This window comes from Numida meleagris, chromosome 4, assembly GCF_002078875.1.
Source record: "Numida meleagris isolate 19003 breed g44 Domestic line chromosome 4, NumMel1.0, whole genome shotgun sequence".
NCBI lineage: Eukaryota > Metazoa > Chordata > Aves > Galliformes > Numididae > Numida > Numida meleagris.
In genome coordinates this window covers 38,042,087-38,060,954 of record NC_034412.1, presented here as the reverse complement: position 1 = coordinate 38,060,954, position 18,868 = coordinate 38,042,087, and the positions used below count along the sequence as shown (strand labels likewise).

Genomic DNA, 18,868 nt, shown 5'->3' with positions numbered 1-18,868 from the left:
CAAACATCTCAAGGGTATTGCAGAAAACTTTGGTTATACAAATTTAAACTTCTGGTTGGGATCTCAAGATGTTATTGTACTTACTGGAGGAATTGAGTAAATAAAGGTAGGGCTCTTTTCTTGCTGTTTTTAACTTAGCAGGTGATGGAGCTGAAATAATGCAGTGGTTGTGCCAAAACCTCTATTTGTATGACTCCCATTGTTTTTCTGTTAGAAAAGTGGTGCGTTCTGTATGCTCTGTGTGTGCTCACCTGGGATACCAGTAGCAGGACAGAAGAAGTTTACTTTAAGGTTTTCTGTTGACTGAATCTGGAGAACACAGCGGGGATTTGTGCATTTAGAGACCAATCTGACTTAAGCCTGCATTACAGTATATGAAAGTTATCTGTTATCTTGCCAGTGCACATAAGTCATACCAATTAACACTTGAAAATATTTATTTTCAAACTTAAGAGTAAAAGGATGTGCAGGATGTTTGCAGACTTTTTTTCTAAATCTCATTATTGAAATTCCCGTTAGCAAAGGCCCACGATTGGGTTTGAGGTGACAATACTGTAAATCTGTAGAGCTATACAACTTTAACATCTATTTCTCAGATAATTTTGCATAAATTATTGGTGGCTTTGCTGTTCCTTTTACCTCTAGTGTGTCTATCTTGTATTACTTACAGCCTTCTGTTTCTCTACATTTTAATGAGTGTCTCTTCAGTTCTTGTTTTCTTGTCCCTCTAATTTGTGTCTGAATTTCTGGTCTTTAAAGTGCTATTCTTGCTTACTACGCAAACCTTATATCCTGTAGTGTGTTACACACATTTGCTGTCTATTGCTATGATTGTTTTTTTATTGCTTGTAGCCCTACATGGAATTATTTGAAACAACAACAACAACAAATAATTAGAAGATGTACTAAAAAACAAAAGATGTGAATAATTGAGAGAAGAGCAACGTTTTCTAAAGTTATGGTAGTGAAAAGCTTATATTGAAATAGGGCTTTAAAAATCTATGTTGCCAATAAAAGCTTTCTTTAAAAGGTGTCAAATATAGATTATAGGGCCAAGGGATCAGTGTATTAATGTGACCTACTGCATAATACCAGCCAGAAGGCCAGCTAGTATTTTATACAGTTAGTCTGCAGACTGTCCTGAGTGGAAGTAATAAATCCTCACAAAATGGATTGGGAGAAAGCTTAGAACAGGTGCCAGAAAGCCCTCAGTCATTTAGTGACGTTAAGTACAGCAGTGTAAAAACTTGAGAAGTATTTTCTTATTCAAAAGACTGTTTTTGTAAGGTGTTTTGCTAGAGATCTGAGGTTGTTGGAAGTGAAGTACTAAAATGAGTAACCCCTGAGTCTTATGGAGTGTAGCTCAACCTTGTACACTGACTGCAAATGTGCATTTTAAATGGAGAATATTTTAGCTGGACTTTGAGTATTACGTGGAATATCACAAAAGTGATGCGTAAACTTTCTTTTCAAAGGGAAGAAAACTCAGTGCGTTAATGGAAGTCCAGTCAAAGATGTTGAAGTTGTCTGGGTACATTGAATGGGTCTCTGCTTTGTATATTTGGCCTTAACACCAATCTCTAATCTTTGTTTGGGAGGTGTGGAATCACGGGTGATGCGATATTTGAATTGCTGCTTAGCTAATTGAGTCAGAAGGAGAGAGATGGTGGAAAATGACTGTTTTAATTGTGCTTCTTTATACAAGGGTTGGGGACCAAGCATAGCTGCTTTTGAGGTGATTTTTTTATGGGAGGGTTGCTATGTCTCAGCTACTGTCATAACCAGGTGAATTTTTTCAGCAGATGGTGAGTTTTTTACATTCATCCCCATCAAAGCAAAGTTGGTTAAAGATGCCAATTTTGATCATGATAGTTTTGCAGAGTTTGATATGACAAGGCAAAGAATAACAGTGACTTATGACATAGTGCCTTCCTTTGTATCAGAAGGATACAGGCTGACTAATGCACTAATGTATTGTGAGTTGGAGCAGGCTCTGCTTCAGCGCTGAGAAAGCTGTGTGTGGAGATCACTGTAGTGAGTTTTGGAAGGAAGCCAAGGAAACACTGCAGGGTTTACTCTGAAGGATTATACAGAGTCATTCTGATCTGCACCTGAAATACTACATCTGGTTTGATCCTCAGCTGCTGTGGAGTGATTGCAAAGGTGGTGTGAGCCAAGTGAACAGTAGTGTCTGGTTGGCCAACTGCGGCCTTTTCTTCCAGGTGCACACCACAGTATTCTAATTAATTGCTTTCCCAGTGTTCAAGGCGGGGAGGTACATAACAGTGCATTGTATCTTTCCAAAACTCATGTTGCTCTAGAATCAATCATCTAATCTTCACGGGGAAAACTTTGCCTGGAGCAGCCATCCCTCTAAATTTCATTGCTGTAGTAATGCTTAAAACACTGCGATTAATTTTTTTCTTACTTCGTGTGATTTTGTGTGTGTGTGTTAATGGCATCTGGTAATAAAAACCGGTAAGCAAAAGTACAGATCTGATGCAAGCAAAGGGGTGAAACAGGGTGGGGTTTGGTCATGTCTGACTCTGATGATTACAAAGTGTTTTATCGATAAAATTTACAGAAACCATAATGGGGGGGTGGGGGGGGAACGAAACCTAGTTATCAGAAGTGTGTGTGGTAAGTTACTTGTCCATAAATTTAGTTGGTCTGCATTTGTGCTTGAGTCCACTGCAAAGATGACTTAGGATTTTACAGTTTTCTAATGTGTCCTGCCTCATCTTGAAAAATGAATTCATGAACATATCTTACATCCATCTATGAGCTTTAAGAGAATGTGGTTATTGGTATTATCTTTATTAAGAAGGGCGTTTATGAAATGCCATATGAAATAGAGCTCATTTTGCATTGTATAAAAGTGTGGATGCTTTTAAAGAGCTGAGAAAATTTTCCTTTGGGAGTTATTTCTCTTGGAACAAAGGGCCCTTTAAAAAAACCCACAGCACACAGAGAAACCTGTCTTTTGTTTCTAAGATAGAAATACGATGGTGAAGTCTGGAGTGACCGCTAATGTTACACCAGGTGAACCAGAGATCTAATGTATCTTCATTTTGGGAGCTTATTTGTTTCACTGTTAGAATTTTGGTTAGTGCCTTAGTATGTACTTCTAGTTGTTCTTTCTGTCATGTTTTATTTTACTGATCATAATATCTAGTAAATGCAACTGTAGAGTTTTAAACTTTTTGGTCACCTAAAGAAAGATCAAAATGGTATGTCCTACAACAGGAGAGTATCTTTGTAACCTGAACTACTAGAGAACTGAATAGGGATGTTCCCTCTGAGGTATTGATATTACTGGGTAAAATTTCAGGTCAGAGAGGAAACTGTTGTTGAATTTTAAGTACTCAAAGTAATGCAGGCCATAACACTGTTTTTAGTGAGTTTTCAGCCTGGTAGCATCTACAGGAATGAATGTGAACTATCTGTTAGAATCTCACTGACTACTGTAAAGTTGAGGAAGACAAACAAACATACAAGTATACAGTCAAACCCTTGGAATGATTTTTTTTCAAATATTGGCTTGAAGGGATGGAGTTCTGTTGATATCACTCTCATTCTATTTCTTAAAGACTCATTTTACCAGCCCCAGTGGATTCTTCAGGCTGAGGGTAATTGTACATATGTGGCTGTGCTTCTAGAGGCTCATTTTAAGTGCCTAAATACCTCAGCATTTTTTTGAGGATACAATGAAGTTCCTCTCAAAACAATTACAGTGACTAATTTTTAGAAATGTCTTTAGTTTGTGCCCTATTTTCACATCTAAACACTTGAAAGTTGGAAACTATGCTCATACAGTTCACGTTTTGTTGTTTGCTTTAGAGTCATTCTATTTCCTGCGTAGAACCTGTTACCTCAAATGCCCATGAGATGGTGCTCATTGGTCTTGTTTTTGTGTAGCAGCAGGTTCTCGTGGCTCTTACTTACAAGTAGGAATGCAGTGTTAAGCATAGCTGTCTTTCAAAAAGGGGAAAAAAAGAACAAAAAAGAATGGACAGCATCTTGAATTAATACACGAAATACCCATTACTGCGTTGCTTTGAGCTGTGCTGTAAAGGCAGTCCTGCCATCCTTGCTTGTCATTAGGAAGATTGATTTGATGCTAGTTTGTACAAAAGATAGTTTACCACTTTATTTTTCTTGCTTAAAATTAACTTTCTAAAAATGTATTTATCCTTTCCCTGTTCAGATTTTTATCCTTTTTGTGCTGCTGTATTTCCTTCAGATTTTCTCATAGAGCTCTGTGAAAGTTTCCTTTATAGAAACTGTGTTGTACTACTAATATAAATTGTTGTGTTCTATTAAGCAATGTATCTCTATGCTAGTTTCATTAGTTTGGCTTGTTTACTTCTTTCCTGTGCCTTATGCCAGCAGTTTATAAAGGCAACACAGAACAGTGAGGCTTGAAAGCAGTGTTAAGCACTTAACAACTAAAGCAGGGAGGAGCACTCATAGTGTTAGAAGTTCTAATGCTGTTTTTCAAGAGTATACTGTACAGTTTGAGAAGCAAGGTGGGGAAAAAACAGCAAATGAAGAGGAAGAGATTGGAGTAAAATGTCTGCTCCCTGGACATTATGCGATCACTCGTTCTTTTCATAATGAAATGCACTAATTTGGTGTTGGTGATGGAAGCGTATACACCTGCTTTAAGTTTTAGTGGAACTGGCATACAGGATGAAGGTTCTTACTATTACTGGTTAATGAAAAAAAAAAGGGAGAACGTGAAATATAATTAACAATTTTTTTGTTTTTAAATTTTTACAGTGCAGCGATTACTTTTTCAGTTTTTCAAGTTGTCACATTTCAGGTTGCTTGAGCTGCACAGTCAGGAGCCTTAGCTGATCACCTGTGTGGAAGAGCTAGGTAGCAGAGCTGTATAGCTGTAGTTTTACCTGTGTTTTTGTGTGCTGAATCTCTCATGTTTGTTGTTGGTTTGCTTTTAACCATTCTGAGTCTTTATTAAAAAAGTGCTTTTGGTAACATCTCCTTGCAACAACACTCCTTAAAATATAGAAATTAAGCTTCAAATATGTAAAAGACTTGTATGAGTTATTTTCATTTAATTTCAGAATTTTATATTGAATCAAACCATGGATGAATCGACCTTCTCTGACTAAAAGAAAAGTTTCTCTTGTAATGATGTCAGTCTGCCAGGGCAGACACTGCAATGAAATACTTCCGTGATTGTGTCAGCCTATCTGATAGATCTCTAATGACATCAAAGCACAGAAATATTTTCACCTCCCATGCTCCCTCTGTGGAGCAGTCAGCAGCTTGGAGTCAGAGGTTGCAGAGTACCTGGCTGGCCTGGGAACCTGGAAGAACTAAGGACCACAGTTTCAGCATATATTGTTGAGGAGTCCACAAATCGGGGTGGTCTTTGTGTGTCTCCTGGGTAGTATGCCAGGAAACCAGGGTTGTTAACTTTGACAAGTTTATAATTTGATCAGTGATAAGCAGCCGAAAATGTGGCAATTACAGTGTCAATTTCAGTTAGCAGCATTCCCTCCCACCCCATACATGCTTTTTTCCAGAGTGGTGGGAAAATATTGTGGAATTGTATGCTTCAGGAAGCTCTCTGTGCTTTGTGTTTGTCTTGGCTAAGGGAAGAATTTCTTGAAATCTAGACGTGCAGCAGAAATAGACCACTGATCAATTGACTATTTTCTTAACATCCGTTTTCAGTGCAAAAACAGATGAGTGAAAAACTACGAATACCGTGAGCTGTATACTTAGTTGCAGTGTGAAAGAAATAAGTTACTGGATTTAGATAGGCATTTCACAGAAATGGACATAGTGTAACAGCTCTGCAGTGCTGAAGCAGTGCCATCTGTCTTAATCTTTGATGGGGAAGATGCACACAAACATAACGTATAGAAAATGTTGGTGTAACTTCAGTGGTAATTGAATCTCATGAAGGTACAGTTATTACTACAGTCTTGGCTTTCTGCTTGGGAGGTGTGGTGAGCTGCACAGAAGAGTTATATCCACAACAGTGGTTCTGCTAGGCCGGCCAGTAGTTAATAGTGTCCTTTTGGCTTTGTTCTCCAAAGTTACTCGTGTTAGTCTTGGTCTTCAGTTTCCCACCCAAGAGGCCACGGTTTATCCTATTATGCCAGGTTGTTCTGTTGAAATCAGAGGTTCTTGCTTCATCTTTTCTTATGGTATTTGCTTTTTCTGTTGTTGTACTCAGAAGTCTTTCTCTTGTAAGTAAATATTTACATATGTGGGAAGCCACAGGAGAATATTGTGACTAAGACCTTGATTTGATAAATATTGAGGAACGCATGTGATCTTCAGGTAGTGCTGAATTTGGTCAGCAAAACTTTAGAGGTCATATGCCCGCAGATGGAAAGAAACCAAACAGCTCCTCTGTTAGAGGCTTCCAGAATCTCCAGGTTTGGCATTTAAATCAAAATGTCTTATGACTTGAAGATACTTGTCTACTTATTTGTTTAGTTGTTGACTGAAGTCAAGTTGCGAAGATTTTTGGGGCTTATTTTTTTCCCATTTGTGAATTCTGTAGTTATCCCTGTGGTCCAAGTATTCATGTCTATGATAGATGCTATGTCTGGGATGTGCTAAGTTGCAGAAACTGGGGAACTGGTTTCTTGTACTTCTGTTGTGGGCTTTTACTATTGAAAGAATTTAAAGGAAGCTAAATAGGACTGCAGTGGCCATTACCAGGAAGCACAAAAAGGAACAAATAAACGTCTAACTTGGATATGGAATAAAACAGATTTTATAAAAAATTATACTGTTTGTTTTCATGGATTTAACCTCTCCTTATCATAGAATCATAGAATTAGCTAGGTTGGAAAAGACCTACAAGATCATCCAGTCCAACCATCCACCTACCAGCAATAACTCCACTAAACCATGTCTCTGAACGCTATATCTAAATGTTTCTTGAACACCTCCAGGGACGGTGACTCCACCACCTCCCTGGGCAGCCCATTCCAGCGTCTGACCACTCTTTCAGAAAAGTAGTATTTCCTAACGTCCAGCCTAAATCTCCCCTGGCGCAACTTAAGGCCATTCCCCTTCGTCCTGTCACTAGTTACAAGAGAGAAGAGGCCAACCCCCAGCTCACTACAACCTCCCTTCAGGTAGTTATAGAGAGTGATAAGGTCTCCCCTGAGCCTCCTCTTCTCCAGACTGAACAACCCCAGCTCCCTCAGCCGCTCCTCATAAGGCCTGTGCTCCAGACCCCTCACCAGCTTTGTCGCCCTCCTCTGAACACGCTCCAGGGCCTCAATGTCTTTCTTGCAGTGAGGGGCCCAAAACTGGACACAGTACTCGAGGTGGGGCCTCACCAAATATACTTATTTAGTGGTACTTCATGTTCAAGTTGAGTAGCTTTTCATAAAGGCAAATGTTCCTCCATTGTCTCACAGGAGCATTATTTATTTATTTATTGTTCAGTTAATCCCACTTCTCACAGGGAAAATGGTAGTCTAAGAAAAAACATTTAATGTACTCCTATGCTATTTGGATATAGCTTCTTTCAGATTGTGTACCATCACTCATAGATAATAGCTGAGTTTTGAGTAACAAATCTGTGTGTGGAAGACGTTTAAGTATCCTTTTGAATTCTCAAATTCCTTTGAGTGTAGCAATTCCAGAACAAACCTTTTTGCCTTGGAAATCTTGATACATAATATGATGGGGTTGATCATAAAAAAAATGCTGAGAACTCCATTAGTGCTGTTGTCAGAATTTTAAGTAAATTGCCAAATTTGGTGTTGGAGTAGTTGAAGTTTGTTAGAAAAAGAACTTATCAGAGAAGAGTTGGGAGATTTTAACTGGAAAAACAGGAGTGCATGTTTGTAGGCAGTAGTGATAATAAATGCAACGTTAGTAGTCTTTCTTGCTTGTTTCTTTTTTAGTGTTTTTTGTTTCTTTGTTTTTCTTTGTTTTGCTTTCTTTACTTTTGTATCTTTTCCTTGAAGAAAATTTCCATTCAATCATTACCTATATGATGAGAAAAGGGACAGAGACAAACGGAGGGGAGGGGGAGATTTAGGGTAATAGTAGGAGCTTCTGTACTAGGGAGAAAACAGAAGCAGAAAACAGTGACATGGTGAATCCTGGCTAGTTGAGGATTCCAGACCTGAATTGGCCATCTAATTATCTGAATCCATGGTGGCTTTTGTTCCTCTTTGCTATGAAACTTCAACTTTCTTGCATCCAGACTCTTACCTGTCTCTGCTTCAGCTGTAGCAGACAATCTTTGCCAATTCTGAGAAGGCAGGTGTGGTGTTTTCCAGCTGCTCTGAATCAAAACATTGTCAGATATGACAGAAGCAGATGTGCTGGGTTCTTGGCTTCTGTGTAATTTGTAATCCAGTGCCTTTAACTGTGCTGAAATTCACTGTTCATCTGCTGAGCTATGAAATGTAATGGCTGTTGAGGAGCTGGCATACATTTGCTTCCTACATGCTATATAAGGCTGTGACTTTCAGTAGGAGGGGAAATCCTGAACTCTTGTGAAACCCAATAAGAATCAGAGCTTTAGAGGTAAACAGATTGTTCTCTTCATCCTGGGTTCTCTTTTGGCTTTTTGAGCTTCAGTTTAGTCCTCTGGTAAGGCTATTTCTTGCTATTCTTCAGCAATTCTGTGTTTGGAACATCTTCCGTTTTGTTCCTTTTTCTTTATTTCCTTCAGCCTTTCACCCCTTATTTGTTATCCCCATGTCCCTATCAGCTTGTAAAATACATTCAAGCGTGTTTCTTAGAGCTCATAACCTTGTGGTACTCTAGCATTCCATTGTTACACTGTTCTTAGTACTTTGCAAATATTAAAAGTTGTCATCCTATTTAAATGAAAAGTTATGTGAAGGAGTCATATTTATTTATATTTGCTCAGGTGTGGTGTCACTGTTACATTGGTTTGTTTGTTTTTCTTGACTGGGTTATGGGTGTAATGTGAAGACACAATCAGAGTCTTCTCTTTTGGACTTGGTGATGGTTCAAGTCATGTTGCTCATCTTCTGGGCTCTTTCTTAGAGGGGCTCTTTCTTAGAGGGGAGGGATCTGCACAGCTTGATAACTGAGGTATGGTTTAATGCATTTTCCTAAGGAAACAGTGGTCATTTTTGTTTGTTTATGGGTGATGTTGCTAGATTTGTCAAAAACTTAAGCACTACATATGAAGTTTTCTATCTGGACCTTGATTTAAAAAAACCAAAACAAACAAACAAACAAAAACAAAAAAACCCCCCTCAAAATTCTGGTAAATTCAAATAAAAATGATAGATAAATTTTAGAAGCGTAGGAAGGAAGGGAAGTGCTGTGATAATGACGCGGATGGCATAGTACAGTGCTTTGCTATCTGTTTTGAGTCTTTGAGTTTAAATTCAGAGTACAGTAACTCGAGCTGACTTTCTTCTACTGGCTGTCATAAAATGACAGATTTCTGATTTTTAAGATGTCGCAACCATAAATCATTAGTTTGCAAAGATTGCACTAGCAAGCTATTAAAGAACATGGCAGTATTTACTGTAGATAAATGCAAATTTAAAAAGGTTCTCTGTATCATAGTTTAAATGATTTATTTACTTTCAATCCATATATGAATCTGATGTGATGTAAAATTCAGGGTATTTCATTTCCTGTATAGAGCTACAAATTTGCATGTTATTAAACCATCTCTTGGAGTTATATCTTTCTTGTGTATCTTAAGCAACATCGCAGGTTCAGGTGCTTTGGAAAAAAGATTATAACAAGCATAATTTAATGCTGCTAATACAAAAGCTGGAAAGATTAATTTCGGGTGGAATTAGATACAGTCTATGTTGATGCTAACATTTTTTGAGATCTATAATATAAGCCAAACTTGGAAAACTGCCAGGTTTTGTAAATATGTCTTCAGCCACTATGTGGATTATATTACAAGTCAATTTTGTCTTGAAATTGATTTGCAAGAGATCAGATTGTAATCCTTAGCTTCCTCAGGAATGCAAAATAAAGAGTTGTGGTAGGATTGCCTCCTCAGTGTTCTGCTTGAAACAGAAGCCTGTGGAAGAGTCACTTCTGCACCTTCTCTGCCTTTATTCTCCAAAGTGATAACGCCCCACTGTAGGTGACCCTGTTAAATGGCCTACAGATATGCTGGACAAGCCCACTCTTCGGTCAGTGTCAGAGCGGGCTTTCCTACTTGGGGGATTTCTTTTTTTTTTTTTTCTTTTTTGTAGGAGAAGTTTGAATTTTGCTAGTCATTTCACTTAAAAGATGGATTGATTGTTCCCTTTCTAAGGGAGTGATTGAATTTCTTTTTTTTTTTGCTATGTACTTTAAAATGGATATAAATACAGAAATGTATAAAAATTGAATTTCACAGTACCCTCCCATTTATAATTAAAAACGCTGCATAGAACTAATTCATCCTAGTACTGTTCTGTTTGCCTTGGGCCTTCAACTGCACGCTAGGAATGGAACTAATTTTATTAGTGGGCTACTTTGATATAGAAATGCTTGCAAGCAGAGTGAAAATACAAGATTATTAGCTACAGCAAATAGAGCATAATTGATTGCAGCATGGCTATCTGTTAGAGCTTCTTTTCTCCTTTTCAGGAGTGGGAAAACATAGGTAAACATAACTATCATAAAGATTCTGAGATGCGTTCCACCTATGGGTACAAAAATTTTGCTTTTTCCATTTATTTCAGTTGAGAGAGTTAGACTGCCCTGAAGCACTCTCTTTAATAAAAAAAAAAAAGCTGGGTCCAACATTAGGTGGCAGTAGTAGACTCTTCACACCTTTTATGCCCATGTTAAATTTATTTTTAAGCATCTTTCTGAAGGAGAGACTGAGTAAAAAAATTGTTTTAGTACAGAACATTGAATGTGCATAACGAATAGAAGCAATGGAGATGTAGAATTGTTGTGCAATGCCATTATTGATGTGCCCCTTTTAAAACGGACCTTTCTTATTCACTGAGCAAATGAAGGTGTTGGCTTTGTTAGGAGCTTGGCAACAGCGAGAGAAAACACATAGTTAAGAAAAAAATAAAATAAAATTTCACCCTCCACAGCCCATCCTTTTTCTCTTAGAAAGTAGGGGAGACATGTACGATCTATTCATTTGTTTGAGTGTGACTGTTGGGTGGGAGGGAACTGATGACTTCAGCCTGTGCAGCATCAGGAAAAGTTTGATTTTTTTTTTTTTTTTCCCCCAAGAAATACTTGTTTGCTTTTTGAGCAAGTCCAGAGTTGAAGCAAAGTGTAGAGAATGCTCACAGAAGAGGCTGAAGTAGAATCCTGCCTTCTGAGGAAGAGATAAATTTCACTTGCAGATTTGTGGTCTTGTTACTTTAAACTCTGAGCTGCTGCTAAGGGTAGCAAATGTTTTTAAATCACCTACATCTTACTGGAACGTTATGACCTTGCCTTTCATGAATGGGTCTTCCCCACATTTCTTTGTTCTTTGCCTAGTGTGACTGTGTTTTTGTTGTTATAGTGGCAGTGCATTGAACACAGAAAAGTGTGCATCCGGGCTTCCTCAGTTCTTCCTTGCCTTACTGCCTACTCTCTAGGCATGAGACCTATTTGTCATGTCTTCTCTGTCTTGACGTTCTTGCTCATGTCACTGTTTAATGTAGTTATCCAAAATGTCAACCCAGTTTCCTAACAAATTTTCTTTTAGTATCTTGTGTTTTAGTACATTCTTGCCTCCAAGTGTAGTATTAGCGATAGTGAAGACAGCATGAAAAAAATAGGAGACAAGAGGCAGAGAATGGATTGCTGCAAAAGAGTATGTATAAGTTATTCATTTTCCCCAGCTGTTTCTTCTGGTCTGTAGAGGCATTTCCAAATCAGAACCATCTTTAGCACACCCAGGATGTGTACCAACAGTGTTGGCTTCTACTGTTTATTGTGTGTCCTCAGCGAATTTGACTAGGTTGGGATCACTCCTGATGTTGTGAGATTTTTGCGAAGTGCCATGTACTTCCCAAATCATAGACACATTTCTGATGATGAGTACATTTGTTTTGAGCTTATGAATATCTGCAAGGGGATGGAGGTTGTAGGTTATTTCTTTGGTGGGAGATAAAAAGTGAATGTAGGCACAGAATATTACATTGCTAGTTTCTGTTAATTGTAAGCATAATGGCTCAAACGAACCCATCTTCTTTATGTTTCTGTTCTCCAGGAGTTGCTATCAGATTTCTTCACTGAGGGTTTGGAAATGTGGGTGTTATGCATTTATTTGTTTTTAACTTGAAGCCAACTGACATAAAATTGTGGTAAAACCATGATCATTTTTGAATAATGTAGCTATTTGTTAATAGAAGTAAAATGTAGAGTGTATATTAAATGTTTCTGTTGGAAAATGCATCTGGTTCAGCTTCAGCAGATTTTTCTTGATGCTTAGCTTGTGTAAGGACTTATTCAAATCAGTAAATTTCAGCTGGTTATTAGCGTTGTACATGCAGCTTTGTGGGTCTTGATTAAGCATAAATTTAAAGATTTCTGTTATGATAGAATTGGCCTTCTGTTTAACTACTGATTCCGTTTTTTTCCTTCATGTGATAGACTTTATCCAGTGGCTAGATTTCATCCGCATCCCTTATTTTGGACGTACTAAAGAAGCAATTCTGAGATTATGAAATTAACTTAATAGGTTAATAGGTGTTTTCTCCTGACTTTAGGGAGCAAAACAAATATATTTGTCTTTCTGTGTAGCTTATTTACTAACCATGAGGAAGAAGAAGCTCTGTAGAAGTGTAAAGCCATTTTAGAGATTTGGGGTAAAACTGTGAAAATCCAGCTCTGTAGTTGTCCCAGGTATAACCATTTCAAAATGACTTGAAATCAGATTCATAGCCTGGATCATGAACTTTCACTAAAGTGGAGTTTGTATTTATTCTGGATGATTTTCTGCATGCTTCAGTTTGTAAGTTGCTCACTCATAGGGTGCACCATCTCATTCATGTCTTGGATTGCTTCTTCCATTTTAGGTTAGATGAAAGGTTAATAGGAAAGAGAGGTTTGGTATGTTTAAATGTGTTGCTAAGAATTGCTGTTTTCAGTCACCTATACGTAGAAACATTTTACTGAAAATCTTGAGCTTTTGATTTAGCTTATATATATACTTAAGGTAAATATTAATGGCAAAATGTAAAATTTGTCATGATGTGTTTGAATACTTTGAATACTGCACTTGAAAGCCATTCCTATAAGCGTACGCTTAATTCTACGCTGCAGGCCAGAGAAAGAAAACGTTATGCCACCCTGTAGGTTGCTATAAAGATTGTTTATGCAGCTCAGCCTGAGACTTAAAATACGTTGAATTGGAGAATTTTGAAAAATGTACTGTGCGACATTAGAGACCAAATCACGCTAAAGTGCAAGGAAAGACTATACATCAGTTCAAAGGCTACATTATTCAAAAAAATACAACCATAAAAAGGTAATAAGATTACATTCTCACACTTCATGGCTAGTAAGGTGCATTAAGCTGCTCAGATATTCATAACTTACTGTGACATTTGGGAAGATTACATTTTGCTGTGCACAGCCATTACTGCAGCTCAGATAATAACTAGCCAATGCATGGACCTGGATTATGATCCCTGTCATAGGAAACAAATTTGTGTTTTGAAGGTTGATCAGTTTCAAATCACCATTAGAAAGGGTTAATATGACATACTGTGGTGTGTGTCTGCTTATGTGTATCTAATAGGTATGCATGCATACAGTACATCAACTGTGCTGTGCCTTCAGTATATTGCTTTCTCCGTCAATATTTTTGTCCTCATTTTCCCTTAAAGGAAATGTTAAAGTAGTAATTATTTCTTCCATCGCATATTATTTCTGGGATATACTTGCTGAAATGCTTATTTTTGCAGATTGGATTGGAAACTTAATTTGACAGCTTCCTGGATGGGTAGTTACTGATAATAGTGTATCTAGCCAAAAGTGAAAAATTGGTGGACTATAGGGTGAAGGTAAGGTCACCTCTTGTAGTTTTATATGGTTTTGGTGTGAAAATTGATGGGTGGCTGGTTAGTTAAAACCAAGTGCATAAAGAGTTGAATTGGTTGTTCAGAATTAGCAAGTGTTTCGTGGCTAGAATTTAGCTTTCAGTTACTGTGCACACAGAATGCAGTATAGTCTTTGTTTCTCACCTGGATGGTGAGAGATACTGGCTTCTTGAGGAATACCTCCGTTTTGTAGAGTGTGATACACAGAGTATAAAACAAAGTGTGATACTAGCAATTCATTTTACGTGCTTCACACATGTTGTTCAGTTATGAAAGAGGTATGTACCTTTTTCTTTGCATTTGTTTTGTGATACTTGTGCTCTAATCCATTATCTTCAGCTTTTTTTTATGACCCTTGAATTCTAGCTTGCAGTGCTCGAGGTAGGCCCTGCATCTTAGGGAACAGGAAAAGGGAAGCTTGGGAATGCTAATGACTTGATAGATTTGTTTTGAGCGAGTTGACAGGGAGAGTTGATATAGAGAAGCTGGGAATATAATTTAAGTCTCTCCATTCAGTTCCTGTGGTTTCCTTGAATATTAAGAAAGCATCTGATAAGAAATTGCGTAATTATTTTTCGTGACCAAGAGAGGAGAAAATGGAAAAATGTAAATTACTATTTAGAAATTGTTACTGTGAGACATTGTCTATTCTGTTATAGAACTAGTAACTTTCTCTGCTTCTTGTCGTGCTTGGCATTACTGATTTATGTCCAGAAGACCAAAGATTGCTTCTTCAGTGTGACAAGATTTAGTCACTTGAGGAAAATGTATGGTAATTTCGGTAGTTAATGAAGAGCATATATTCTGTTCTGTTGCGTAAGTTTATCTTCAGGTCCTGCCTAGCTGAGAGAGGTTGTTGGAGCTAAGATGGAAGCAACTTAGTCTATGTGTTTTGGGGCAATTTTGATGTGGTGTGATTTTGGCATGTGAACTTACTTGAGGGTAAGAAACACCGTATATGACAGAAGTTAAGTCTTGTACTTGACAAAATTGTTGAGCTGAGGAGCTGATATACTTTTGATTGCAAATTTTGAGTTTGAGTTGATGCTATCTGAATTCCACTTTCCCTGCTCTTATGTAATAGGCAAGTATGTCACATTTTTAAGTTAATTATAGTTATAACCTACAAGAAGAGTTTAAAATGTGGAGAGATTGGGGTTGAGGCTACTATAATCTATCTTTGCTTCAGCTAGATTTTTTATTTTATTGAGTAAAAAAAAACCAAACACAATGAAGTAGGTTATCTCTTTATTTCCCCCTTTGTTCTCCTGGCAGATGCAATTAGTTGCTTGGTGTATGTTCAAACAAAGTCTGCATCTAGGTGACCTGAAATATTACAGGATTTAAGTGCCTGCGCCAAAGCATAGTCAAAGGCTTTAAACAGTGATGTGGTTTCACATTGATCCTAATATAGCAAGGCTTTACTTCTTTTTAGTACCTCTAGCTACTAATGAAACTGGCAGTAAATACTTAACCAGCTTTATTTAATATCTCAGGAATGACTATTAAGTGTTTGTAAGTAGCAGTATTTCTGATGTGCATAAGGCTAGAATAGCCCCCTGATTTGAGGAGTGTTAGGCATGTACAGACGAAAGCTTCTGTGGCCACTCCAGGCCATTTAAGGGATTCTTTCTGACCTTGCTCATCTCTCTTGAAACACTCTTATGATCTATGCACTTCTCAGATGTGTGTGGGGCAGCTCAGGACATCTGTATTGTTAGCTAACCGTAGAGATCTTGTGCAGCAGTTGCCTGAGAGTTACTGAAACCTCAGGAGCACCATCTGTTGAAGTTGCACCGCAAAACTTGAAACGGGAAAAATAAGACTTGGTACACTGATATTGACCACACTATATTCTTTTAGCTTATATCTTTTATAGTTTTCTTCTTGCAGAATTAATAACTTCAACAGTGGAATGATATTTTGACTTTGTTTTTAAAATATTTTGTCTGAAAGCTTGTTGGAGGCCAATTTGACTTCGAAATGAACTTTATCATCCAAGAAGGAGAGGGCATTACCTGCATGGTAGAACTGCTGGATAAATGTGACATCACCTGTCAGGCTGAGGTGTGGAGCATGTTTACAGCAATCTTGAAAAAAAGTATACGCAATCTACAAGCGTGCACAGAAGTGGGACTGGTAGAACAAGTGCTCAAGAGAATTGATAGAGCTGACAACATGATTGCAGGTACAGCTTTATCTACTACATGAGTCAGATTGTATTTATATGTAAAATCTCATGAGAACACTTATTTATTAATGAAGTGACGGAAATTTGACATTGCATCTTACTAAGTAATTATATTGTCGTTCTCCTTTCAGATCTCTTAGTGGATATGCTGGGTGTGTTGGCTAGCTATAACTTGACGGTTCGAGAGCTAAAGTTATTCTTCAGCAAACTTCAAGGAGAAAAAGGGAGATGGGTAAAAGAAAACAAAGAACAAAAGCCATTTTTATAGTGTTGTTTGTATTTTTCCTAATGTTCCCATGTTAAAAGACTGATAACCTTAAAAAATAAATAATATGTATTTTAATCTAACAGGAAATAAAGGATACCTGCTGGTATTGTATCATTTTCACTTAAAAGCAATTATACGTAGAGTAGTGCAGCGATGGCACTGAATTTTGCTTCTGGATATACTGACTGGATTGATCTTTTTGAACACCTGGGGGATGATGTAGTGATTCGAAGCATGTGTTTACATGCACATGTTTTTATTTTTGTAGCTCCAGTTGCATGAAATCGAAGGAAAAAGAACAACAATTGTTTTTGAAAGATGGAAGATGCAAATCAGTAGAAATTGTGTATACATGCATGTCAATATTTTCGTATTTTCACATTGTCTTTACCTGAAAGATTTTATGCAGTTAGCAAAGTGATCATTTGTAGCAAAAATTGAAATGAAAATGAGTGCTGACTGAAACGTTACATTGCATGTTTTCTCCTGTTCTGAGTGAACTAGAGAAACAGAAAAGAGTGCCTGTTTACTGTTGAGAGCCTTCTTCCCTGAAGTAAAATTCTTCTGTTTTAGAGGCCAGCAGATATGCTTTCTTCCACAAAGTTTTTGCTTTGCTTTACCTACCAACTGTTTTACCTACTTGGATTTTTTATTCCACTCCTGTTTTCTCTAAATACCTGCCTAATGTAGGGGAAAGTCAGGTCGATGTCTTTGTTTCTTTGAAATAATTTTAAAAATATATATGCAATATGAAAGGCATTAACACAGCAAATTTTAAAAAGAACTTTTGAAATAACTTGTTCACATAAAAATATCCTATGTAGGGTTTAAATTTAATAATTGAACACACAGAGTATATTCAACCATGGCTGAATTTAAGTTGTCTTTGTAACGTTAACCTTTCATTTCCTGGCGCTTTGCTGTTTGCATTTAATTTCCCTTTCTTTATTAAAGACTAAGATTCCTATGTAGAGGAATAGAAGAGAAAAATGCCACAAGTGCTTTGCAATGGACTTGCTCAAGTCCATAAATCTTAAAATCAGCAGTGCTTTAAAGATTCGAAGTATCAGGCTACAACACAAATTGCCAAGTTGAATTCTGTGGTGCTGAAGACATCTGAACAGATCTCAGTGTTTCCTTCTTCAATTTTTTAACTCAGATTTATGAAACATTATTTATTTGACTATAATTTTAGTACATTTAAATACTTGTAATGGATCATGTAATGCTTAATTTTCAGAGTAGTCACTTAGAAGAAGGGAAAAAGAGCACCTCCAGAAAAAGATTAGAAGGGTAGTGAAACTGTAGTCTGAAAATAGATTTACTGGAAAGCTGTGGAGTGGTAAAAAAAGATGCACAAAAGTATTTTCTGTCTCTGTGACCAGTATTTGCTGGATTTCTGTTGTGAGCTCATACACTTAGTTTGGAGTTGTTAGTTGCTGAGTGTTACAACAAAATTAATGCAGAATTAGGATTGTGGTGGGGAAGTGTTCACACTAACTGAGCATTCAATTTATGTGCTGAGTATTGCCCTTGAGGCTTGAACATTTCTCATAGGCTTATGAAGGAGTATATCTAACCACAGTATCTTTCACCTAGTACATGACTGTAAACTTGATGGAAAGTAGTCTTGTCTGCTATTTTTCCCCTTACCTATCTCACTTGTGCTGGCACAAGTGTCATGCAGTCACAATCCAAAATTGCTCTGAGAATTGCTTTGCATTTGTTTTTCCCTAACTAGTTTTCATCTGGATCTGGTAATTTGTTTACCTCACTTCAAATCCACGCAAATGGTAAAGCTGATGGGAACTGGCAAACAATGATGGCAGTCAGCACTGAATCATTTTAGTTTGTGCTGAATAACAGTGACGATGGCTTTTAAGTCCTTAATTTAGTTATCCCCTTAATTGTATTTCAGTGCACCTAGTCTATACTTATGTGAGTATCCATATCCATAATTCTCAATGTTTATAGAAAATGTTGAGTGTTTTAGCAGAGTATTACTCAAGTCATGTGCAAAGCTTGAAAATATGTCCAAACTCTGTTTTTTGTATGTAGAGTCTTTTCTTTCTTGTAGATGTGTTTTATTTATTTCCAAATCTAAAAATTCTTTTTGACAGCCACCTCACGCTGGGAAATTGTTGTCTGTGTTAAAACACTTGCCTCAGAAGTATGGACCTGATGCCTTCTTCAACTTTCCAGGAAAAAGTGCTGCAGTATGTAGATACTCTAAGTCCTTTGTTTGTTCGTTATTTTACTACTATGATTGGCTATTTTCACTCCTATTTTTCACTTGACTCATCTGTCTTTGTTACAGAGACAGTCTTAACGGATTTTTTTTTCTCTTCCTCTTACCTACATCATGTATAACTAAATCATGCTTATAACAAATGTACATAATCA

At 37.2% G+C, this 18,868-nt stretch overlaps 1 protein-coding gene across 4 annotated transcripts in view; it reads left to right on the top strand.

Moving 5' to 3' along the window:
- LRBA (LPS responsive beige-like anchor protein) overlaps positions 1–18,868 on the top strand; it is a 377,228-nt gene that overhangs the window by 20,338 nt on the left and 338,022 nt on the right. For all 4 annotated transcript variants that reach the window (XM_021393535.1, XM_021393537.1, XM_021393538.1 and 1 more), the window contains 3 exons: positions 15,963–16,194; positions 16,329–16,429; positions 18,586–18,681. In XM_021393535.1, coding sequence (XP_021249210.1) covers positions 15,963–16,194; positions 16,329–16,429; positions 18,586–18,681 — 429 coding nt within the window. The remainder of the gene's footprint in view (positions 1–15,962; positions 16,195–16,328; positions 16,430–18,585; positions 18,682–18,868) is intronic.